At 38.1% G+C, this 25,200-nt stretch overlaps 1 protein-coding gene across 8 annotated transcripts in view; it reads right to left on the bottom strand.

Moving 5' to 3' along the window:
• The window catches only part of CTBP1 (C-terminal binding protein 1), a 236,430-nt gene that overhangs the window by 10,841 nt on the left and 200,389 nt on the right, over positions 1-25,200 (bottom strand). For all 8 annotated transcript variants that reach the window (XM_082282082.1, XM_082282083.1, XM_082282084.1 and 5 more), the window contains 4 exons: positions 15,898-16,042; positions 11,786-11,992; positions 5,800-6,014; positions 1,835-1,965 (listed from right to left, as the gene is read on the bottom strand). In XM_082282082.1, the coding sequence (XP_082138208.1) occupies positions 1,835-1,965; positions 5,800-6,014; positions 11,786-11,992; positions 15,898-16,042 (698 nt within the window). The remainder of the gene's footprint in view (positions 1-1,834; positions 1,966-5,799; positions 6,015-11,785; positions 11,993-15,897; positions 16,043-25,200) is intronic.

Raw genomic sequence — 25,200 nt, 5'->3', positions numbered from 1 at the left:
GGGTAGAAATGCATAAAGGAAAACCCAAAAAAATTTAGGATGCCACTCCATTTGTTCAGTTCATCACAATTTTACTTTTATTACATTAACCAACAAAGCACTTATCTTTCTGTTAATATGACATTTAATCATTTAAAGAAAAAAAAAAATCTTACAATTATTTCCAAATCAGAAGAGTGTCCATCAGCAGCCTCAATGGCTTTTTGATAATTCACGCTTTTTTTTCTGTTATTTTTAACTATTTTTTCTTTCCCATTCCTTTATAGAAACTCCACAGAAAGAAGGAAATTTATTTTACAGACTGTTTTTCAGGGAAAGCAATGAATCTGTGTAAAAGTGTTATCACAGATACCAAGTAAAGAAATTGAAAATAATGGAAACTTGCTCCTCATATTTATTTTCAGTTTTAATAATCTTGCAGTCAACTGTAACAACAGGAGAACAAATATTTTAAGACAAAACTGTGCTTTCAGAGTTGATCATAATTCATAAAATGATAGATTTTATCTGTAGTTCAATAAACATCAAAATATCTGGCAAAACTCTTGAATAAAGAGTTGCATGCTGCGATCAGATAGATATGCAGCACTGAAGCCAAAGGAAATTGTGGCTGTAATCCTGCAACTGAATCTTTGCAGATGGCATCTCCATGCAGTAAATGGGGCTTCCTAGAGGTGCAACGGGCTGCTTGTGCACATCCCAGATTGGAACTGGGAAGAATGTATGTAGCTGGAAGTCCCTTGAGCTGCTACACTCTGGCTTTGCACAGCACTACTGCATTGCAATGACTACATTTAGGAGTAAATGAATCCAGGGTATGCATAAATAAAATTAAATATTTGTGATGTGGCATCATGCCTCAGTAGATATATAAAAATTCTGACTAAAAGGATATTATTCTATTTTTTCAAAGGTTCTGTTTCCCCCTCAAGCTGCAAAGAGAGATACTGTCCTCTCTCCAGTCTTTACAACCTGCCCTGAATCTGTTATTCTTCAAAAACTGATGTGGATCGTTCCAGTTAAAAATAACATTTTTCCCTGCCCAGCCTGAAAAAGGCTTGTCACATGCAAGGACTAAGCTGCAGCAGTCTGTTCTCAAGACTCAAGGACATATGAAATAGGCTCATTTTGATTAGGAGCGCTGGTAATTCAATGCCAATGCCACTTAGGGGTATGGTACATTTCTGCCTAAAACACTGGACTTGTCAGTCATTCAAAAACTCAGACTTGTGCTACCAGCCCTGCTACTGACAGTAGAGTTACTACTTCCCTGATAGAGGGTAAAACAAAACAAAACAAAACCTGCACTCTGATAGCCTTCCTGAACTTTCTGCAAACTCTTCCATTTATGGCTTTCCTGCAGAGGCAATCTGGACATATGTCTTTTCCTTCAGGAAGGTGTCATAAAGCAAGTTACCTCTCACACCACATCTCAACTCTTTGCCTTTGAAAGACTCTGTTCTGACATCAGTTGCCTCCAGAGCTGCATCAATGGCAAAGGTGCACTCCCCTCAAAGTCATGGCCAAAGCCATGACCTGGATTTGAACTCAGGTCCCTGTTATTTCTACTAAATAAACCCACTGTTTGTTTTTTCTTTTCTTTTTAAGGAAATAAATCTTGGATGTCACTTTTTTCACTTCTAACCACATACACAAGCTCCATCTACATTTGCATTAGCCCAGTGCTGCACAGATTCATGTTGCTTTGCTAAGGAGTATTTAGCTATCAAATGAACGGAAAACTCAATTTACTTGTTGCTGTTGATTGTATCATGCACTAAGACTTAAAAATAAGAAAGTGAACAAAATAAAAAGAAAAGAAAAGGAAAAGCACCTGAATGGTTCTGACTCATGTACATCTAAGGCTGCCCCTCGTATCCTTCCTTCCTTCAGGGCCTGTGCAAGTGCTTTTTCGTCTACTAACCCACCTCGAGCTGTGTTGACCAGGAAAGCCCCTTGTCTCATCTAGGGAAAGTTAAAAACAAGAATGATGAAATAAAAATAAATGAAATAAAATCGTTGTGGCATTATTTTTTACTCAAAAGAAGCATCCATTACAACAAAGGCTATTCAGCTGGTTTAAACTGTAACAGTTGTCTTCCCTTTCCATTGGAAAGTACCACCAAATGTGATGCTTCTAACATAAAATGCTATTTCACAGCACTTAATAACCTTTTGTCTCTTGTAAGTAGTGTCTTTTAATAGAAGTGTTGTTTCAGATATTGTGCAGTAACATGATCAAAAGACACAACTGTGCATATGAAAGTGACAGATCATTTTATGCCTTTTTATTTCACTGTGAAATTGCATGAGACAGAAACTACACCACATTCTTAAACAAATTCATATTTTGTGGCTTTCAACTTTCACACAAATAAAAGCCTACATGAATTTTTCAGAAAAATCAATACTTTTGGATTTTCAAACACTTTTCCTTTAGTTGCCAAACACAGTAGATGTATGTATTATTTATTTTTGTTACTTCAGCTTCCTCCTCCCCTGTGAGACTTTTCAAATAAAGGTCTAAAGAATTCTTCTATTATTCAATTAAAAGGCATGAAAATGAATTTGGTTGAGAATGCTGTGTGCCCAGGAGAGAAGCTGTGCTGTGCATTGTGCAGATTAGCATTGTAGATGACACTGTGTGGAGAAAACTACAAGAATTTACACCACAATATATCCACAACTTGAAAACAAAGTGGCGGTTTAAATAAGAGAAATGGTACTGAAAAAACATAAATTACAACATCCTGCTTCCAGCCACCCTGGTATTTCATCTTTAACAGATGTCTCAAACACCACTGTGCATGACGGAAAGCACATGAAAAGCAGGAGCCATGGTGAAGATGAATAATGAAAATCTCATTTTGTACTGACTCCGTCTCTCACCATAAAAATAAGCAAACCCCAACATTTTGACACCTTCTCAACTTCATAAAACCTACACATCAAACTAAACCTTAGGTAAATGGATCCTTACACTAAATGCCAGATTCACGAACAACAAGGAGGTTTGAATAAAAGTCAGCTTTTTTTTTTTTTAATGAGGTCATAGAGAATATTAATATGCACATGCTTTCAGTGTTTTATAAAGAAAAAAACACATTTTATTGGCCAACTCTCTAGGTTTAATGTGACCCCACCTCTCTCCATTTGCAGACTCCTGGGCCTACAGGAGAACCATCCATTGGTCTGTACAGCAAAAACTCCACTTAGAGGAGCAGAACTAAAGGCTGCTTCTCTCACCTTTATGTAATTAACTTGGGAATCGGAACAGCAAAGAAACAGGGGCAGGATCTTAATCTGGTCTGGTAACAAGAAGACATTCCTTTGGGGAACAATCAGTGTATCTCCAGTTCTTGAGTCAGTTGTGGGAACTGTACAAAAACCAGCACAGGTGGGCTCTCCCAAGAGCCAATCACACCAGTGCAGACACACCAAAAAGGCTCATGGGAGCTCATATACCCTCCCTATTTCTGTGCAAATGGATAATGTGAGTTTTAAGTACAGCTTCATGTATTTACAGGCCCTCTAAAGGACATGAAAATTTTAATTAAACTGAACTCTGCTAAAACCCCTTCTGTCCAATCTGCCCAACAACCTTGCTTGAGTTTTCATTTTAGGACTATTTACAAAACTCCGTAACTAGCACTAAGACATGTTCAAATCAAACAGAACATGTCTGCATAAATGCATTCTAGAGGGAATGAATTACATGACTCATGATAAACTGTCAGGGTGGATGCAGCTGGAGAAGATCCTTAACAATGGGTGGAAGCTTGAAAGAGCTTTGCAGCTGGAACTGCTGACGTCTGCTAAATTCACCTACACTAAACCTGCAGAGTTGCTTTTTAAAAGCATTGTGTTTAAACTGCAGTGTCTTTTTCTCAAATCTGTATAACTAAAGATGACCTCGGTCTCTTAAGACCACCTGAATACCCCAGGTTCATTGAAACATTTCTCTGAGCTACTCTGGGACTACAAGGACAAGCAAGGTAGCTAGAGAGAATGGTGATTAATTGACTAGAAATGCTACTTTTAAAGAGGAGACATACATCAAATTTTCAAAGACATTTTATGTCATTTCAGATTCAACAAAATTCAGGGTGAGACTTCAGCAAAATGAAATGCACCATACTTCTCTGTACTTTGTTTAAAAACTGGTTATTACATGAGCATGCAATATTGGACAAAAATGGTATGCAGTGCTCTCTAGAAATTCTAGGCCAACTCCAACATCTGTCAGCCTAAATCAGAATATGCTTTATACAAACTAAGCAGTCAGAGGGGTTACAATTTCATGGGTTTCACATCCGCTTTACTATCCAGACTGCTTCACCCAAACTCTTATCCAAAGCAAGAGCTATCTGTAACACTTCAATTAATCCTTGCTTTGATCATGAAGGATAACAAATACCAAGATAAACGCTTACAAGATACTTTCCAGTGCTGTTTATTACAAGCATTTAATTTCAGACGGTATTACTCAGTTTTAGCATGTTTTCCTTTGTTTGTGTCTCTGATTAATGCACTGTGCCTTCTCCATAGCTCAACACATTTCTCTGGCTCCACTCAAAAACTTCCTGTGATGAACTGGCCCCAGTTTCACATCTGCTGTAAAATAAAGTGAGCATTGCTCAGCACTCCCACTGAAGTCAATGTGATGCTTTTTGGGTCTAGGTGCCTGCTTGCAAAGATATCTCACCATGTAATAATCACTGAATGTACCTAGCCACACAACGAAAGACAGTGTTCAGCGCAGGGTGACAGAGATCTGTTCTCTTACAGGTTTTATTTTAAGCTTCTTAATTTTTTAGAGTTTTAAATCCTAAATCCTGATTTTATGTTGCGATGGATTTGCAAAATCCCTAAACTCTCAAATCAAGAAGTGTGTTGCATTGTCAGTTTTCTGCCACGAACCTATGTGACTGTGGAACATGTTCAGCAAGATCTTCAGTTCTGAAGTTCCAGAGTAGTAGGTACAAACTATTTCTCAGATGACAAGCAATGATTTTACTGCAAAAGGGTGCTACTGTCATTGTTACCAACAAATAAACCCACTATATATTTATACAGATATGAAGAACAGCCAAATCCACTATTCTGTCTTAGGGTGTCCTTCCTGTACACTGCCTCCATTCTTAGTCTCAGTGTTTTACTTCTGGCTACACTGAAATTGGAGTCAAACTTTTTCATTAAGTGTCTGGCTTCTACTATCAAATTAGTCAATAACAAAGCAGTTACTACACCTAGATTTTGAAATTATTTTACATGTTACCTACAACTTTAGGGAGAGGATAGTACTAATTCCAAGAAACATTATTTTTCCCAATAACGCAATGCTGTAAATGAGCTCCATCCCTGAAGTGCTCTGCAAGAATTGGGACTGAGCACAGGGGGGAGCCATTTAGTCATAATCCTTAAATTGCATCGAAGGAACTCAAACTGAGGGACAACAGTGAAAAGCAGAATTGCTACCTGAAAATACACATGTGAAGGAAGTAGCTACTACAAGACAGAGAAGAAGTGCTTTTACATCAATGCCACTTCATTAAATCTGAGCGATATTAAGAAGAGCAAATTATTTCCACAAATGCAATATTACTGAGCCAAAAAGACAGTAAAAGCAACGATACGTAAGCAACCAGCTAGTTCCTAATCAATTATAGAACTGTTTAATCTTACAGCAACAAAACAGAAAGATTTCTATCAAATGAGAATCTGTCTATTTACAGAAATAAATGCTATACAAAGTTAGCAAGCAGCACTGGTGTGGAGCACGCCCACAGAGATTATTACCTGCTTTATGGTGAAGTCATTAATAAGATGATGATTGTGTTCATTCAAGTTGCAGTGCAGGGTAACACAGTCACTGTGGAACAGCAGGTCCTGCAAAGTGCTCACCCGCTGCAGTCCCAGAGCACGCTCCATCCCATCCGAGAGGTATGGGTCATAGAAAATCACACTGAAGCCAAAGGCTTTGGCACGTAGTGCTACTGCTTGCCCAACACGCCCTAGAACAAGACAAACACACCATGAGAGCAGATGTGAAGCAGCTGCTGTAAGGTAACCTCCTCCTTCCTAATGGGAATGCTCGTATCAAACCGTAACACTTTGTACAGCAACTGGAAATGCAGAAAACAGAGGCGTCTCCCATCCCACTGAAAACTATCACTGAGGTCAGAAATGGTACATCTGGACTGTTTCACACTACCTTGAAACAAAGCAGGAAGTTTGCACCTTTTGTAACCAGATATCTGAAATGCCAGAAGATGTCACATAATCTGCAATAATCTGGGTAACACAAGGCTTGCCTGCTGGGCCTGTACATGGCAAAACACCATTGCCTATGAACACATCCTGCCAAGGACTTATCCTTACCCATGTCAAACCAGCTAGCTTTAATAAAAAGCTATAAAACTAATCCTCAAAAATGGATGTAATGACAGATAATTTGTTTAATCTGAAGCACAACCGATGTCAATACATGGAATCTCCTTTCTGGTATCTTCTTTCATTTTGAGTAACATCCTTCCAGCATCAAAATGCCTACAAGATTTCTGTCATCTAAGGCTTTAAAATAAATTTTATTCAGCTACCTGAATGATTAATAAACACAGTATAGCACCTAGTTAAGACGAGTGTAGTCCCATTTGGAATTCACACTGAACTTAGCTTTTCTGTTCCACTTTCCTTACTGTCATACTTCAGAGCTGTGCCCAGAACTGCTGTATGGGCATGACTCCATACCACTTCCCTTTGACACACTACCAGTAAAACAGAGGGGAAAAAAAAAATCCCTGAGTACATCTAATGAGTTACAGGCATTTTGGAGAGTGAGAACTAACACACTTTTCAAGTTAGACGCTTACAACTAGATATTCACATTAGAGTACTACATATGTTGGATAAAGATGTTTCAAAAGCATCACTTGACAAACTGTAATAACAATGCCTCATTTGGGGGGAAAAAAAAAAGTTAACAAGTTTTCCTTTGTAATATCTAAGTTTGTTCAAAAAAGCATCAAATTAACCCAGGGAAATCCCATCTCTTTCCAATTGTGCTTGAAGGGATTTCCCTCTGCTTTTCAGTTTCTCTTTGAATAAACTTCAGAAGCCACAGGAAGAAAGGTTTTTTGTTGATCACTTAACGTGAACACAGCAATTCTGCAGTGCTTAGTGACAGATGTGCTTGGAATATTAAACAGTATATCAATCTGACAGGGGCTGTCTGCTTTTCTTTGGGGACACCAGGTTAGAATACTCCTCAAAATCTATCATTTCAACATTTGCAGGCATGTTATCTGTTTGCTTTCCAAGCTGTTTTCATAAATTTGAATTAGAAAATTTTAAGCACAAACATTGTATATTTCTAAATTTTGGCAAGTTCACAGCTCAAGGAATCAGTCACACAACTGTAAACACTTTTTTTTTTTTAAACAAAGCATGTAACTGTTACTCCAGCTCCATTCATTTTCACATGCAACATTCTGTCTGTAACATCTGTTCTTTTTTTACGCTCTTCACAACACTAATACCTGAGGGGATTCACAACAGCAAAATCTCTTACAACAGCCTCTCCAGTTAAAGCTGCACTCTTCCTTCACCCCAAGCAGGCTAATAAACCAAAGCCTTCTTCAGTGGGCACAAAAGTTCCCTTCACAAACACCTGGGAATTATATCTCTATTTCTAACCAGAATTATCCTACTACAAATATTTTATGGGATAAAAGTCTTCTGCAATTGTCAACTCATATATAGTCTTAGTCATTAAACAAATACACAGCTGGACACAAGGTTAATTTGCCAGTTTCTTTTTAAACTCCCATCTGACATAAAGAAGAACCACAAACCTATGACTTTTTTTTTCCCTTTCCTGAAAAACTTCTATTATATAAGACTCTCCTGGGTATGAGGGGTGGTTCAAAACCTACCTCAACACACTGAGGACAATACAGCACACAAAGCATCCCACCTTTGGGACAACTGTATGTTAAGAGTGTATCGAACTATTATGAATATTCATGGCTGCTTCCAGGGAGGGCAAAATCTTAAGCTGAAAACCTTAAATGAATTTCTTGGTCTGTAGTCTGAAAAGAATGCAGAAAATGAATGTTGCATACAATTGCAAAAGAAGCAGAAAGCAACAAAGTGTGTTTTAGAAATCAAAGCTCTAGCGAGGTCCATTCATCATTTCAGAGACCCAAACACCCAAGTCTCCTGTTACAGCCTCATCCATTCTGCCACAAGTCTCCCAACTCCTCCCAACCCAAGTGTCCCGATTTACAGGTGTCTGACCTTGACCCTGCCAATGACCTGATCAGAGTGTGACAGTACAGCAGCTGCAGGTGTCAAGTACCCTGCTCAGCCCTAGGGCAATGAACACTCATCCTGCGCTGGTATTACAAAGTTTTATAAAATGACCTTGATACCATGGAAATGATGATGACCTGCCTGAAGACTTCCATGCAAATAAAAAGTGCTTTCACTTAGCAGCTCTTCCCTGCCTGTGCAACAGCAATGGAGAATATGGGTAATTTTTCCTCCTTTTTGCATCACTCTGAAATGTGGAGAATGCTGTTTCGTTACATTTCCTGCTGAGCACATTAAGCAAGCCAGAAGGACTGCTAAGAGTAGATCATTTATTGCAGAGTAATGCCATACAACTCTTTAAGCTTTATTGTCTTAAAACAAAGGTTAGTAATTTGGCCAACATCTAGGTAGGGCTGTGGGACTGTTGAGAGAATAGAACAGGTGAGGAAAGACAAACTGAGTGGTGACATTCATTGTGATGTGGAGACAAATTTTTTTGGAAGAATTTCACCTTTCTTGGGTGAGGAAATGCGTAAGTCATTAGTCATCAGCATTTCTCACTGAGAAGGAAGGGAAAGGGAGTGTGACTTCACTGCTGTAAAATTATCATTAGAGCAGAACCAGGGCCAGATATCTATTCATCCAAGTACTTACATACTGCTGCTCATAAATATTCTTCCTTAAAAAAAATAAAACCCACTACATTTCTAGATATAAGGTGAAAAGATAGCTTTTTTTTTTTTAATGCAGGGCTTATTATTCACACTTGTGATGCATCACTTGAAATATAGGACACAGGATAGTAATAAAGATTAAAAGTGACTAAGACAGCTGTTTAATGATGTGATACTATTATTAATGTAAGGCTCAAAGAATCAGACACTTCACAAAGACAGAAAGAGGCATGGGCTGTGCCCTAAGGAGCTCAGGGGCTAACCAAACAACACAACAATGACGGATGAGATCCAACAAGCACAAGAAGGAGGCATTATGCTGTGGAGTCTCTGCTTATCTTCAAGCTCAATACAAGCAGAGGATGAGAGATGGGGTTAACTTTAAAGGAAGAACACGGAGTCATAGGATTAAGCAGGACAGACCAAGTGTCAAAGCAGCAATATGCATGAGAAGAGGCAAAGAGAAGAGAGTGGGTGATGGAAAGAAGGCAAGTGAGTCACGAAACTTGGCTAGATCAGTGGATAAGGAAGTGAGTAGATGAAACTTTGGAGACATAGTCATTCCCTAGCACAGAGATAGGCAAGAGCTAGGGTGTTTCTTTTTGGCAGAAGAAGAGAAAAGCCCAGAACAGATGTTAAGAAGGTCTGCAGTTAGCTACTGCAGCAGCAAAGTGATAAATTCAAGCAACCCACTCCTGAAGAGACCACAAGTTTTAAGAAAGAACAGAGAAACATAGTTGTGGTTGAGAGGAGATGATCTCAGACACATGTTAATGACAAAGGACAGAAACTGAGACACTACACAGAAACAGAAGAAAGAGCTTAGCAACAGATGATGAGAACTGTTTATTTTGTGTGTAATACATTCACTTCATAGCATCTGGGTGGATCATCACTTCTGACACTGACATGTCTAAATAATAAACTGAGGCAGAACTCCCAACGTGGGAGAGGCCACTAGTGAAGAAACTCAACCTAAGGAAATCTTTTGGTTGTAAATACATGTTTGAGTCTGAAACTCAAGACAGGTAACCTCTTGCAGTGATCTGTACTACAAAAGGGTGCACATCACGGCCTAAGTGCCCGAAGTGCCCACACAGAAATTCTGGTAAATCTTCTAAGTCTACATTTTTACTCTTCATTAATGTGTAGATTGACAGGAGTTTGTTAGAACAGGTCAGAATCAAAGTGTTGTGCCTACTCACATGCGCTCACACGAAGAAGAGTGGAAGTTTTCAAAAGTGACTTTACAATGCAGTATTCCTTGAAACTGTGAATATTCTATTGTAGGAAATATATAGGAACAAAAAAAAGCTAGAGATAATGACTGGTCAGTAATTGCAACAGATATGTGCCCTTAAAAATCAGCTTTTAACAGCTTTTTAAGTATACCATGCACACAACAGGCTTGCTTTTTAAAACCAAAACCTAGCATTTTGTAAGGCTTTATACACATACTGGCAATCTGATTATCCACTTGTTCCTCTATACTTGTCAGTCATTGAGAACAAAACCAACAAAACTCACTTAAGGACATCAATGATGAAAGACTTTTTTCTAGTCTCACATTTGAATTTGTTCAGTACAAAAAAATCCCCAAATTAAATGACACCAGTACAGGTATCTCCAGTAAATATGCACACTGCATGTGAGCCAAAGCTTAAGTTTCAAAAACCAGGTATGCATTTCCATTTTGGAAACACTGCAGGCAACTGTCTATTATTTATGTACAGATGCTGTGACTGTGAGCACAATAATCATTGTGTGTTTAAATGAGATGCATAATTACATGAGCATAGATTTGAGAAAGCAGCTTCATGACTAACTTCTTGGAAGTCATATTTTGAAGGCAATTCTTTGATTGTGAACATGGTTCTGGTGTATTGCATGCTCATTGAAATGAGTACTGTGTAACAACAGGCTGTTTTCAGCTCCTAAAAGTAAGAGTTCGTGGCTTGAGTTATTTGACAGCAATGTGTAACTCAAGCAGTCATTTAAGTATGATGCTTTGTTGTCAAAATCATATTATGAATTCCTGTGGATGAATAGCACAGCAATTACATCCACAGTCTATGAGATCTGTGTAAGACAAGCACATGACTGAGTTATTTTTATATAGAAACTGACTTGTTTTTCTCTACTTGTGCAACAGACAATAATTAATTCATCTCAAGCAAGCCTGCCCATCTGTTGGATGCTGAAAAACATTTAGGGTCACTCAGGTAAGTAAGTAACTTCATTAGGTCTGGAAACATTTCAAACTTTCTTGCATATATTCTTCCTCTCCTTAGAGTTGAAATACAATTTCAGATCCAACTCAATCAAATGCACAAAATAACTGCTCTGCAGGATGTTACTGCAGCAAAGACTTTTTACTTATGTAAAAAACAGTAAAAGGAAGAAAGTCCAAACAAAACCAGGTATGACAACAGGTAAAGGATAAAACATCCACATGTAACTGGGCTGAAGTAGCAGGATCCTTGTCCTGGAAAAGGGAAGTGATGATGTGTCCTTCTCTTACAAGCAGTGAGCCTGACATCAAGCAATATGGCAACAGAAAGATGTACAGAAACTCAAGGAACTGAGAGAGTATCAGCAATAAAGTAAGTTTTCTGCAGAAAATGATAATGTCTAAAGGGAAAACATTTGAGTTATAAAAACACCAGCAATGAAGCGGGATTACAAACAATGCTTGACATGGAGTGAACCAAGTGTCCCATTTTTACAGTTCAAATCTTCACTTTTTTTTAAAGCAACGGAGAGCAATGAGTGTGAAAGCACGTATGAAGACAACGTACCTAATCCAATAATGCCCAAGGTCTCCCCTCTGATGCGGGCAGCTCCAGAGGCCACTTCCCGAATCTGTTCAACGCTCTGTACCCGTGTGCCTTCCCGCAGGGCCTGGTGGAGCCAGGTGGTTCTCCTGTACAGGTTCAGGATGTGGCACATGGTGGAATCCGCCGTTTCTTCGACGGAGGCGGCTGGCACATTACACACGGCGATCCCTGCAAGCAGTGGGGGAGAGGATGCCAGTTGCCAAACAATGCTTACTTTTTTGCATTTAACAGCAATACAGGAGCATGATGTTTAAAATTACAGGTGTTTCAACAAGTCTTGCACAAATACTAAGTTTCTGGCTGTAACGGCAGACAGAATACCACATAATAGTTGACAAATATGTGCCAACTTACTTGTCTGATTTTTTATTACTAATTATTGTGTTTTGATTTATTGCAAACTAAGGCAGATTGTAAACGGGCCACTGAAACCACTAAAGCAAAGCACTGAAGATATCTGATAGTTTAGAACATGAGTCTTGGTAAGTCTTTTACATTTCCACTGAGCTTGGTGCTTCGAACAGCAAAGAGAAGTCTGCCTTGCTCTCAACAGAGTGGTCAATGATCATGTTTGGATTTAATTGTGTGAGTTAGCCTTCCACCACAGAGCAAATACCCTACCAAAAGCTATCTATGCAAGTTACAAAAAGGATAAAATAATTTATAATGATAGCAACTCTTATAAAGCCCTCACAGGATGACTGTCAGTAATTCCAAATCATGTATAGGTAATCGTGATACAGGGAAGGCCAATCTGTTCTGTGCTGCACAGGGATTTTTAGAATTACAACAAAAAAATCCCAGGCTTTTCCTGGTCCCCCACACCAAAGGGAACCCATCTAATTGTCAACAGGGAAATGCAAAATCTGCTTCTGCATGGCACACAAAGGTAATGCCACATTAAGTCCATGTTCCTAACAGCTGAAAAGTTACCAGCTGAAACAAGCATAACATCAAGCAGCTTTAAGTGTTACAGATTTCCACAGAAAACTGTGGAAGGTGGATTGATTAAAGATTCACAATAAGCCCATTTTACTTCAAAAAACAGATGAAGCAACAAGTGATTGTAACTGCATGCAAGTTATCCCATTCTGCTTTTTACCTTCCAGTACTCAATGCACAGCAGTTAAGCAAAATGTTTGCTTGAAAAAGCCTGTGTCCTTTTTGACTTGTCTCTCTTCAGTCTTTCCATGTACTGCATGTTCTCTCTCTAATCACCAGCTCCCACAAATGTTTGTGTCTCAGTTCTGCTGACTGAGACAACAAACAGCACACAGTATAATTTCATGGTGGAGAAGACAAAAAAGCGGTTTGTTTCCTAAAAACACCCGAAAACTGTTTTTACTTTTTGAGTTTTTACGTAACTAAATATTCATTAAGTCCTCAGCTAATGCCAGCATTATCTTATGAAGCAAAGAAGAAGAAACATTCTCTTCAAAAATAGCAACAATAGTAATATGACAAATAATAAGCTCATACTATATATATCTGTGTTTTACATTCAAATGCCTTTATTCTGCTGCCCAGTACTTTTTTACAGCTTTCTCTACATCACTAAAAACCAGCACAAGGAACTTGCAGAACTATTTTTCTTTCTTCTGCTATAGAGATAAGCCTGTCTGCTGAGTCACTGCCCTTAAGACTTACAAGAAGATATACCAGCATCATTTGCTGGAATATTAATCTTGGCATCCTGCTAACATCCACGGTAGCAGGAAACTCACCATTTTTAAAAATGGAGAAAAAAGCTCAACTGGGAGGGAGAGGTGAAAGACTGAAAAATAACATCCCTCTAAGTACCTCACATTAAACATCTGCATTTGTTTATACAAAAAAAGTATTTTTCGTGGAGCAACAACGCAGATTTTAGATGGCAACGTAAATTTAGTAAATGTGTCTCCTAATAGCTGCCATCAACTAAAATTACGCTTTAGAAGGAGCTTAAAGAGTTATGTTTTTGGGAAGAGAAACAATATACCATCCTCCCTAATAGTTTTCCTTAGGAAACTGAGGGAACAAAAGTCAGGTAATTTCTCTCCTGAATGGCAGGAATTTATTTTTCCCTATTTTTCTTCACCTTTAAAAGCAGCTCATTTTTGAAAGGCAGAGACATACCAAACCACAAAAAGCATCAAGAGAGAGGCAAGGAAACGAAGAGACATTTCACATGGGAAAAGACAGCACACTCTCATCTCCAGATCCATTGATCTATGCTCCCTTCTCTTTTCCCATTGCTTCCAGTGATTTTGTGCACAGGTTCAATGCTTTAAAATACAGGAGTCAACCTGCATTACCTGAGCTCCCACTTCATTTGCATCCAGCTACACCCACAAATTGTATGTATTTTTTAGTCAACAATTAATACAGTGGAGCAAAAGCATGTTTTATCCAAGAAACACATATTTTCATGCTTTCTAACAAGATTGAAAGTGCTAATATAAAATAATGCTTAATAGGAAAAACTGGTAACAACCCCATGTGCCAGCTCTATGAAAAATAAGAAGTTACTACAGAAGTTCAGGAATATGCTGGACTCTGTGGCCTAAATCTACATTTCAAAAGCAAATCAAAGCTTTTTATAAAGAGCAGATCACTCTCACATTACCTCCTTAAGATTTGTATTACTTGCACTAGGTTTAACAAATGGAAGGCTCTTCGTATCAGTAACATTTCATTCCAACCATTTCACCCCAACTTAATATTAAAATCAGATTTTACACAGTAATCTTTCCAGCATTTACTAGCATTTGACTGAGTGGACAGTAATATTTTGTGAATTAAGGGATGCACAGACAGCTTGGACATTAACTTTGTAACTCAGTCTAATCACAAGATAGGAACTGAATAATGAGCAATGTGGCCATTTAGCATTTCATATGAATGAGACTCTCAAATTTGCTGTACTCTGGCTTGAAGAATTATGTGACTGCACTTAAGTTATAAACTTTGGTTACAATCCAGCACAGAGACCTGCAGAAGAAACAGCCAGCAAACCTGTGAAGATCTTCTTCTTATCGGGGATTTTCTCCATAAATTGGGCTCCTGACTGGTCAGAGCCTTTGATCTGCACCTACATTCTGGCTTTTGATCTAGGATTTTACCCCAAGCCAATCTCTCCACACACAGACATTTTCTGGGGCTCACAACATGTGCCTGACTGTGGCACTAGTTAAAGCAGGCAGAACACAGCCTTGCATACTTTCAGCCCAGACCTGTTCTTCATAAAACTTAGCAAGGAGTGGTTAAGGCTCTGCCACCATTACAACAGGTGAATAGTTTACTATCATCAGCTGATAAACAGACCACACTGCAGCTCCTCCACTACATCAGTGAGGTTATTGCTAGGACTAAGCACTGCCACACTGAAATAAAGATTCCAAGATCTTCCCAGAGCATAATGGGAAACATACTTGGTCTCCTCAATCTTGGAAAATAAACGGAAGAATATCTTTACTCCAAGTGATAGGCTGACCTTTAGATTACAGGTAGGACACAGTTTAACCTAAAGTAAGGGGAAGTACAAATCAGATTGTTGCTTTTTTTGCAGTCAAACGTTAAGCACCACCTTTTCAGAGTTCCCATAGCTCAATTTATTCTGAAACAGCAACAACTGATTCTCCTATAAAATCGGTATTTCTATTTTATGGAGTGGTTTAGTACTAAAACTCATGCATCATAAATAAGTCTCAGACAGTTGATAATGATCTCATTTTTTATTCAAACCAAAGTAGTATGCCATGGTGACGGAATTATATTTTTTAATTGGATTACAGCAGTAGTAGTTAAAATATACAACTGGGGTAAACCAGAAAGAAATGAAAAATTATGGCCTTACTCCTTGGGTTTGTATTGAACAGGCGGATTGTCATCCTGCCACAAAGCTGTTAATATTATCACTTAATTAACTAATGCTAGTATCTCCATAATGAATTTTATACTCTGACGAGAAAATTATACAGCTTACATACGATGCTACTATAAAATACACAGAAGACATTAATACAAAGATTTAGATGTTATCACATTTCTGGAGGCAAGTATAAGATGCAAAACAAAGTCTGTAAGAGCCATACCTAAATCTCCAGCAGATTTGATGTCAATATTATCAAAACCGCTGCCAATTCGGACAATTATTCGAAGTGCTTTGAATTTCTCCAGGTCTTCACGAGTTAAAGTTATGGTGTGATACATCAGTGCACCCACTGCTTCATTTAGTACCTATAAATAAAATGGAGGAAAAAAACCTTATTTTATGTTTGTCTTTCACAGAATCTCAGCTTAATCTCATACACTTATTTTCAAGTATAAAAAGACCATAAAAGCATTAAATACAGATTCAGAGTTTTTTTAAAGGTTATTTCTCCAAATATCTTCCAGCCTCTTAGTAAGTCTTTTTCCATCTGAAGTCTCCATTCTAATATGATAGGATCAGCTTTGAAAGAACTACATGATCTGTACTTGTGCTCTTAATAAGAGGGAAAACTCTCTTCATTGCACAGGAAATGCTCTGCCATACTGACCCCATGTACAAGTGCCACCGGACTGCATCTGCACACGCAGAAGCAGCCCAACATGGGAGCAAACACTCCCCACAAACAGTGATTATTTTATGCTTAGGCAGCTGACATTCAGCTTTGAATGGAGTTACAGAGCAGTATCTCTTCACCCCACACAGTGGTACAGGCATTCACTGCCCTATTAAACCATTTGATACCTGAATAGAAAACATTCAGTGATCATAAACCCCTTCGACAACAGAGAGTGAAATCGGTCAATTCACACAAGAACAAAAGTGTTTGTCCCTCAGTTTATTGACACTGCAAATAAGCTCTCACCAATGGAAAACTGGATGTCACATAAATTGGTATTAACTGAGATGCCAAACTTGACATTATCCAGGAAAACATAAAGCCTCTGAGAAATAAGAAATTGCATGAAAGCAAAAATGCTGCAGAAAAAACCTCCAAATTTGTAAGAGAACCAAAAAAGCAAAATTAGAAGATAATCAGAAGCCCCTGATAAGCTAAATTACGTTAGAGTGCATCCAACCTACTCAAGAGCACTTAAGAGGAAGGGGTGTGGAGTAGGGAGAGAAAGAAGGGAAGAGGTATGGAGAAGGGAGCCAGACATGCCCAGCAGTTTTACATTCTGCTATCAAACAGTGACACCGCACCCCACACAGCTGATACAAGTTTATTTTTTGGATTTTTTCAGCAGAGAGTATTTTCCTCTTTATATGCAAATTGCACAATTTTACTTCTTCAAAACACTTCCCTGTGCTTGTACCTTCAATGCACTAGCTAATATTCTAATCGTTCTACGACGCACAAAACATGCACAAATCATTTCAGTAGCTAAGCCAGCTGTAATGACTTCAAGAGATTCCTATGACACACTTCACATAAAAGTTGTGCAGAGGCTCTAAATTTCTTACTCAACTGACTTTTTGGGTCTGGTACATGTACAGATTCTGTCATCTGAGTTATTTCTACTCATATGAGCATTTCCTAGTGTACTGCAAGGTCAGTAAAAATAATCAACATATATAATTTTTAAAGAACTATTGCAGCAAAGCATGGTATTGCACACAGAGGATTACAATTGTTGGAACCCAGAATCGGCAGCAATATTTGAAATTAAAATACATTAAGAAAAAATTAAAAGAAAATAAAACCAAACTCCAGAAAAATGAAAGAGAAGCACTGAATACTTCACAAAATTATTTATGCTATTTCAACATGTGTTTCTGGACTGAGAACCTCAGTTCTAAGTCAGATAAAGACCAGATTCCTTTGAGCAGAATTTGCATTTACTAGTAAAAACTGAAAAAAAATTACAAATTACACATCCTTCAAGAATGTAGCTACAACATAATTCAAAGACCAGCTGTAAGCTGTAAACTTATAAAATGATTACACACACACAAAACTCCTTGATTTTAATGGTGCAAAAAAGTCCTTTGGAGATTACATCCATCCAGTCAGAAAGACTGCACTCACCAGAACGTGTTACCTTGACCTGTTACACAGGGTTAATAAAAACCCAAAGCAGTTTACTGGGTTTGCTTCTCCAGTGACATTACAGCTGGCATGGACCAAGGCTGAGGCACCCTACACAAGAAACAGTCCCTCTTAGGACCAGGGAGCCCACCTAAAATGCTCTTAGGTTATTTCTGCTCCCACTAGAGGCTGAAATAAAATTGTTCAAGAATCTCCCAGTCTCAGTGTGTGGAAATTTCTTCAAATTCAGTCGCAGCACTTGCTGCTTCAAGGTCAAGTTCTTTATGATATCCTGGTTGTCTCCAACAAGCCACATCCCCTATTCTGTGTTATATCACATATATTTTCCCCTGTCCTGCTCTGGATGGCTGTGCTGCAGGAGAAAACATCATCTGTGTAGCTGTCAGATGAGCAAAAATTGAAGAAGCTTACAAGTTCTGAGGACACACCCTTCAAGGCTCTCTGACAACCAGACTCTCCTCTCCCAGACTGGAAAATGCCAGTGGTATGTGTATTTTGGGGTGCAGAGCTGCCACTGCTTGAAGGACTGCATCCAACACGGGTTAAAGCACAGCTGAACTGGCTCAGACATTTTTGTTTTAAAATCAGTGATTCACTTTGGGAAGCAAATTTTCATCTCACAGTCATGCATATTTTATTAACTCAGCCAGTCAAGACTGGCATTTGGACTCTTAAGAGCACCAGTCTGGATCCATTACACCACATTTTTTGGGCCCATTTAGGTTATGGCTTGGCACTAGGAGGAGACAGAAAAGTACTGGAAAGCTTGGGAATGTGTTCAATACAAGGAAAAATATTTCCTAGCTATAGCTTGATGCTGACACTAGCCATTTCCACAGGCAGTTATTTACCCATCGCATGGGATATGGAACAAGCAAATGCAAGTGACAGATCTTTTAGAATTTCTTTCTAGTGACTGAGCCTCTCCTAGGATTATGGGCTAGTTAGCAAGGAAATCCACTGCTAAAAATGTAATACCCTGCAAGTATGTTTTATCACATTAATTTGATAATTTAATTAAATATCAACAACTGCAGAAAATGAAATTATCTTTAGAAAAAAGTAACTGTGCAAAGGAGCAATTTACTGATGATTTAACAGAAGTGGTGGATGCATTGAAAAAAACAGGAGGAACATGTGTTTCTTCACCATCATTTTCCACAATGAACTTGATGGAATTTTTATCAAATTCAAGAACAATTTTACAACAAAGAGATAAAACTTGTGAGTGAGATAGCAGGCAAGGCAGAAATTCCAGACCAGCCTGAGTAGAGGCAGACAGACCATGCTCTTTGATGATTTCTTGCAAGGAAAGTCAATGGAAAAACCTGACAGGAAATGAACAGTCAGCCGTGTTCCTCCAACAGCCATTCCTGCGTTCATCACACTGCAACTGTGCTCTCTGGGAATACAGGATCTGAGGCAAAAGCTGAAACACAGGACATAAGTTGGCTTCCTTCTGTTACCAAATGATTATGTAGCTCACCTGCCTAATTTCTATGCCTTCGGACTTCCTTCCAGGTGGAGCTACAGCTCACTGTTGAGTCTTTTTCGTTCCCTATTCTGTAAGCTGACAGCTTTTCCAATCACAACAGCTTGGACACGTCTTTCTGCTGTTCTTCAGCCTCAAAATGACTACTCTGCTTTCACAACATGCCAGGTCACCAAGGGTCTTAGGGAACAGATGACATAGTAGTAGGAAATATTTTTATTTCCAAGAACTTAACAAATCCTGAGTACTGATTACCAAAGGTCGAAATCCTTCTTAAACATTTTCCCATCTACATTTTTTCCCCCTTCTTTCAGCACTACACTATTTTAGCCATCATGCCAAACATCGCATAGTCACCACTGTGACACACACGTCTCATTATTTGGGGAAGAACTCTGACCATCTTGCTTACTTTTACAAAAACACATAAACCTATCACAACATGCTAAGAACTAAACAGCAAGGCCTCCTTTTCTTGGAGCATCTGAAGACACTTCTAGATTTGACTACGAGAGGCTGATCCCAGATGCTCATGGACCAAATCCAGAGTACAGAAACATAACACAGTACATAAAATACCAAAGTACTTCAATGCAGAGAAAAACAAATTATAAATTACATGTTGAATATGACAAGGTATCAATCTTAAAAACAAAAATCATCAGTAGAAAGTGCTGTATTTCATCTGGTTCTAGAAACTACAAAGCATTGCATTTCTTGGACTTGAAGTTTGATGTGTCATCCCTAAAAAAAAGTACGTTCCAGTGTCACCAACAGACTTGAGATATTTTGCACATTTGGGTGGAACAAATGTACTTTACCAAAACGGAGTAGGCCTTGCCTTATTTAACTTGCAAAAAGCAGCTGCGCGTAGAATTTGTAACCAATAGTCTGTCACACAGGGAAGGCTGCAGAGACTCAGAGCTGTTCTCAAAGCCTCCCTACAACACTGCAAAGGGCCCATGTGAAACCAACACCATTAAAGCTAAAAAGAAAAGCCAGTGTGCTCGAGTGGCATTTAGTAGCTCTCCAAAGCTCTGTTAGATTGTGCTGCTTTTTACAAGTTCTTGCTTCTCTTTACAAGCTCTCAGCTCCCTGTTAGGCTCCTATGATCCATGGTGCTGTCAGTAACCCACCCATTTTATATAAACTTTATTCAGCCAGGATACTCTCTAGTGAGGACCCTAAACATTAATACTTAAGTTTATACTGTCCATAAATACAAATATAAATATTTTACACAAACAAACAAAACTTACTTGCAGGGTCCTGAAAACACACTCTCTAAAAGCCTATATATCCACACACTATATAAACTACATCTATATACATGTGACATATATATATATGATAGTGTATTTCTAGTCTTCTAAAAATTAATATTAAAAATATATACATACAAATAGACACACAACTACATAAATAATCTGTATAGTCTATACCAAACTTCCTTTTAAATACTATATTGAAGCCAGTATTTCCAAGTCAGGATTTACTGACTGTTACATGCAATTTTAATGACAGAAATCCATTTGAGAATACAGACTCTGAAAACATTTTTACTAAATAATAAGTCCCAATGAAAAATCTTAAACAGCAGTTCCATGTGCTAGTTTGTCTACTAATAAGGCTGAACTGCATCTATTCATAAGGCTGAATTCAGGTCAAGTCTATCAGACACTACAATGGATTGAATACCTATACCTAAGGATATTATGGAGTCATGGAAGTCACTGGTGATAATGCATAAACCCAGGTTTTTCTGAAGTCTTTCATGAGGAATCTGATCCAAAGCTCATTCGGTTTTAGTACATTTACAGGGTTTTGGATCAGCTCCGAGGTGACAACTTACTCCCAAACAGACGTTATTGTTTAGAACAAGGCTGCTTCCTTTCAGTCTATGTTCTCTGAGAATTTAAATCTGATGGAAAACTAAAATGCTTCAACTGCATCATGAATATAAACAGCACTGATGGTGTAAACACAAGCTTTACTGCTAAACAAAGAACTGGAAACTGGAAAAATTATCTCACTTAACCATTGCTGTAACAGGGACAAATCAAAGAGCTGAACAACAGCACCATTCTGAATTTGTTTCTATCAGTTTCAAAACATTTGTTGCTTTTCAGCTCTTCTTTAAAATGGTCTTTGATAAAACTGCCATCACTACAACTGTTTCTACATTTAATTCCTCTGTAAAAGTGTGACTGAAAACTTTCAAGTTCAGCTTTAATTTTTTTTAACTTAAAACTACAAACATGGAAATGTAGTATCCTTTTGAAAATCATTTTATGTTGTGCTCAGAAAACAGCAGTCAAAGGATCCAACACATTCTACCTCAATGTCTGCTAAGGCTGGGGCACTGGTTTACCTGACAGACTCTGTTCCCACTTCCACCCAAAGACTACTCAGTGCTCTCATCAGTGTTCTGGTGAACTGGGTAAGTGCTTGAAGCTGTAAATCCAGTCAACCACACACTTTTTTCTTCTACTTGATTTGCAACAAGATGTAGGAAAGCACATAATTACAGAAAAAAGAGAATGAAAAAATGTACTCAGCTTCAAATAAACTCTTGATTTCTTTCCAGCCAGTACATTTTGTTTTAAAGACCATTCTTCATCAGTTGTGCTTCCTGTCTTTTCATTTGGGTTTGCAAGAATCACTGTTTTCTCTCTGCTTGGTCAAGATGCCTATTACCAGTTCTTGCACAGTATGTTTATATTTATCCCTCTGAATCTACACAGCACTTCCATGTTACAGAACATAGGGCAAAGGTCAGGTAGCCCAAAAAGCAAAGAACATGAACTCCAAAAAATCTCAGGCAACATAAAGACCTCAAGGGTGTGCTTGAGTCTGTCATGTCTTCAAAGGTACAGAAGTGGAAAAGAGCAGCAATACTGCAGGAATCAGAGTGCTCAGTAGGCTGCCAAGGAGCCAGGAAAAGCAGCAAACTGTGAATGGCACTGAAACGAAGAGGGATTGGGAAAAAGAGGTGAACAGACAACAGAGCATGAGCCAGTGAAAAAAGAAAGTTGACCTGGAAGGAGGATGGAAGCAAGCTAAGTGTTTTTAAATAATTTTTTTGGATGAACAACTCTATTTTTTGGCAGAACAAACCAAAACACTGTGTACACCTGAAAGCAGTCTAAGATAGTTACTGACAGAACTTATTTACACATCATTAATTGTAAAATAATAGCCAATTTAAGCACAGTGAGCAACTTTTATAGACAGTAATGCAATCTCTCATAAGAAAGAAGTTTAAACACTGAAATCTTAAAATATTTTACCCTAAGTGACAGAAGTTTTCGGATAGGATGCAGTGAACCGAACTCCCAGTTATGCCATGATAAGAGTTTGACAAACGTAATGCTCAACTTCACAACATCTACAATAAAACAGAACTTAGGGGTTAAGGGATAAACACATCTATTGCAGCCTTGCAGACTGGCTTGAAAATAAACTGCTTTTTCTAGGGAGAATGGGAAATAAAGAGACAAACCAAAAACTAGCAGAACCTCACACACGAGTAATTTCTGAGGAAGTGTAATAAGTGTCCTCTAACTACGAAGTTATTTCAAAACGTTGGGTCACTCTCAGTAAATGTCAGTATTCACTTAAGCACTAGCAGCCTCATTTTTCTGAAGGAAGGAAATGTATCTTCACCATCCAAGTTGCCTTCCAGAACAGTGGAACAGGGAACGAATGCTTTGCTGAGATGAAGCAGAGTTCTACTACATGTTATTATTTACTTGCAACATTACAACTTGTTACTTATTTTCCACACTTTAATCTCCTCAGCCATAAGAAGTGATTGACAAATGAACTCTTGGCAGAAGGGAACTGCTACAGAACTGCAACGAAGGCATTAACCAGTTTGGAGAAAACTTCCTTTAACGAGCACACACAGTGAAGTATCCTGATTTTCACCCTGCACACAAATGGCATTCAAATCATCACTTCTTTTCCTCCTTTCTGTATGTGTTAAAATCTCTCAGGCTGCTTGCTCCTCTATGAAAACCTACATAGCTTGTGCTTTGCTATTTCACAAGCTACGATAAATTCCCCTTTCCACTCTATTTCCTTGAAATACTAAAAAGACAGTATTTTAAACCACAGTCTTGTCCCTGAAACTCTCAGAAATTCCTTCTTCAGGTTCCAGAATGTTAATTCCTCAAACTCTTGACTCCTCAAACCCCTGTGATCAAGGCTCCACAACTGTGCAAGCTGAGTTAATATAGGTTCCTACTTTCCTAAACATCTGAGTCTTTCACTCCTTTCCTCCCCATCTGATTCTTGGTTCAGGTCTTCCCCCACCCCAAATTCATCTACAGTCACCCATCTAAGAGGATCAAACAATGTCAATCACCTTTCAAATACCATCCTGAACTTCCCAGCCTCTGGCTTGCTCCCGGCAACTTCACACTAAGTGCATCTGTATCTGCTAGCCTGTTAATTCAGTGGCTCTTTTTAGTATCTATTATCAAAATCTAGATCTCAATTAACAGGACACCGTCATTTAGTATGGCCACAAATGTGCATTCATAAACACATGAACATTTCAGATACCCCTTTAAATAAGCAACTCTTGATTTTAAAACCTTTTGTGAAAACAATTTTGTATTTAGCAAAGCAACATTGTATCTAAAATACAGATATTCCTATACTCTAAAGATAGGTGAAAAATAGTCATTTTTCATGGCAGATGAACAGTGAACACTTTTCACACAGAAGTGAACACTGCTCAACACTTCATAAATCTGATCTCTCAGTCAGTGTTAAAGGAATACAACAGGATAATGAATTTAGGTTTGTGATTTTTGTTGCCAAAATTTACTACCTTGCAGACCCAAACATTTTGGGATTGCCTCATCCTTTAGAAAAGTGAAAATCTGTATTACGGTGTTGTACTGATAGCTAGTGAAAATCTATTTTCCTGATGTATTACTGAGATCACTAAGAATTAATTATTGTTGTATAATAAAAAGCAAAGTATGCAACCTTTAGTATACTCCCCTCAAGACAGCATTGTTGTGAAGATCAGCAACAGATTACCTATGTCACTCATCAGTTATTCAATTACTTTTCCAAACCTGCAATTTGAGAGACACACACTCAGTCTCAGGATCTGAAAAGTTCATTTATTACACACCACTGATAACTGAAAATACCCATTGTTTTTATGCAAGGCATTAATGGCACACAGGAATTCCCCAGTCTTGATGCACCAGAAGTAAATTATGCTGATTTTACTAAGCAAATCATAAAACTATACAGGTGGTGCAGTAGCCAACGCTATAGTGTTCACCCAAAGAGCAGCCTGCTCTCATCTACTAATAGAAGTAGAACAGCATTTATATTACTTATTCTCCATGTGTCATTTAGTCCTTGTAAATGGAATCCATTTAACTTCTAACGGTGCTGTGAGATAGGAAAACAAAACAGTAAAATAGAAGCAACTTTTCAACATGATTGAAAAGAAATATACAGAAACAGGCATTCTGTCCCATTTTAATTTTTGATATATAATAAAAAGGAATTGAGAAAAAAAGCTTGGGTTTTCTCTAGATTAAAAAAAACATGTATTGTCTTTGAACCTTATAAATTAAGCTTTATTTTATTTAAAACCCTCAACAAACACTACCTCTGCAGATCCATTATGAATGAAGACTGAGAAGTTTTCAATTCCTTGCACGTGTTCTCAAGTTCGGTTGACATTCACTACACTTTCCACGTAAATTTTGGGTTAGCATTTGTTTTGAAACTCTTCTGCAGTAATAATTCTCAGTGCACAAGGCTGCCTAACCCAATCTCCACAATTCCTTGGCTAAACAAAGAAATCAGAAAGTTCCCCACACAGAAAA

Source organism: Coloeus monedula, assembly GCF_965178545.1.
Source record: "Coloeus monedula genome assembly, chromosome: 5".
Lineage (NCBI taxonomy): Eukaryota > Metazoa > Chordata > Aves > Passeriformes > Corvidae > Coloeus > Coloeus monedula.
Note: the sequence above shows the minus strand (reverse complement) of the source record. Positions and strands in the feature narration are given on the sequence as shown.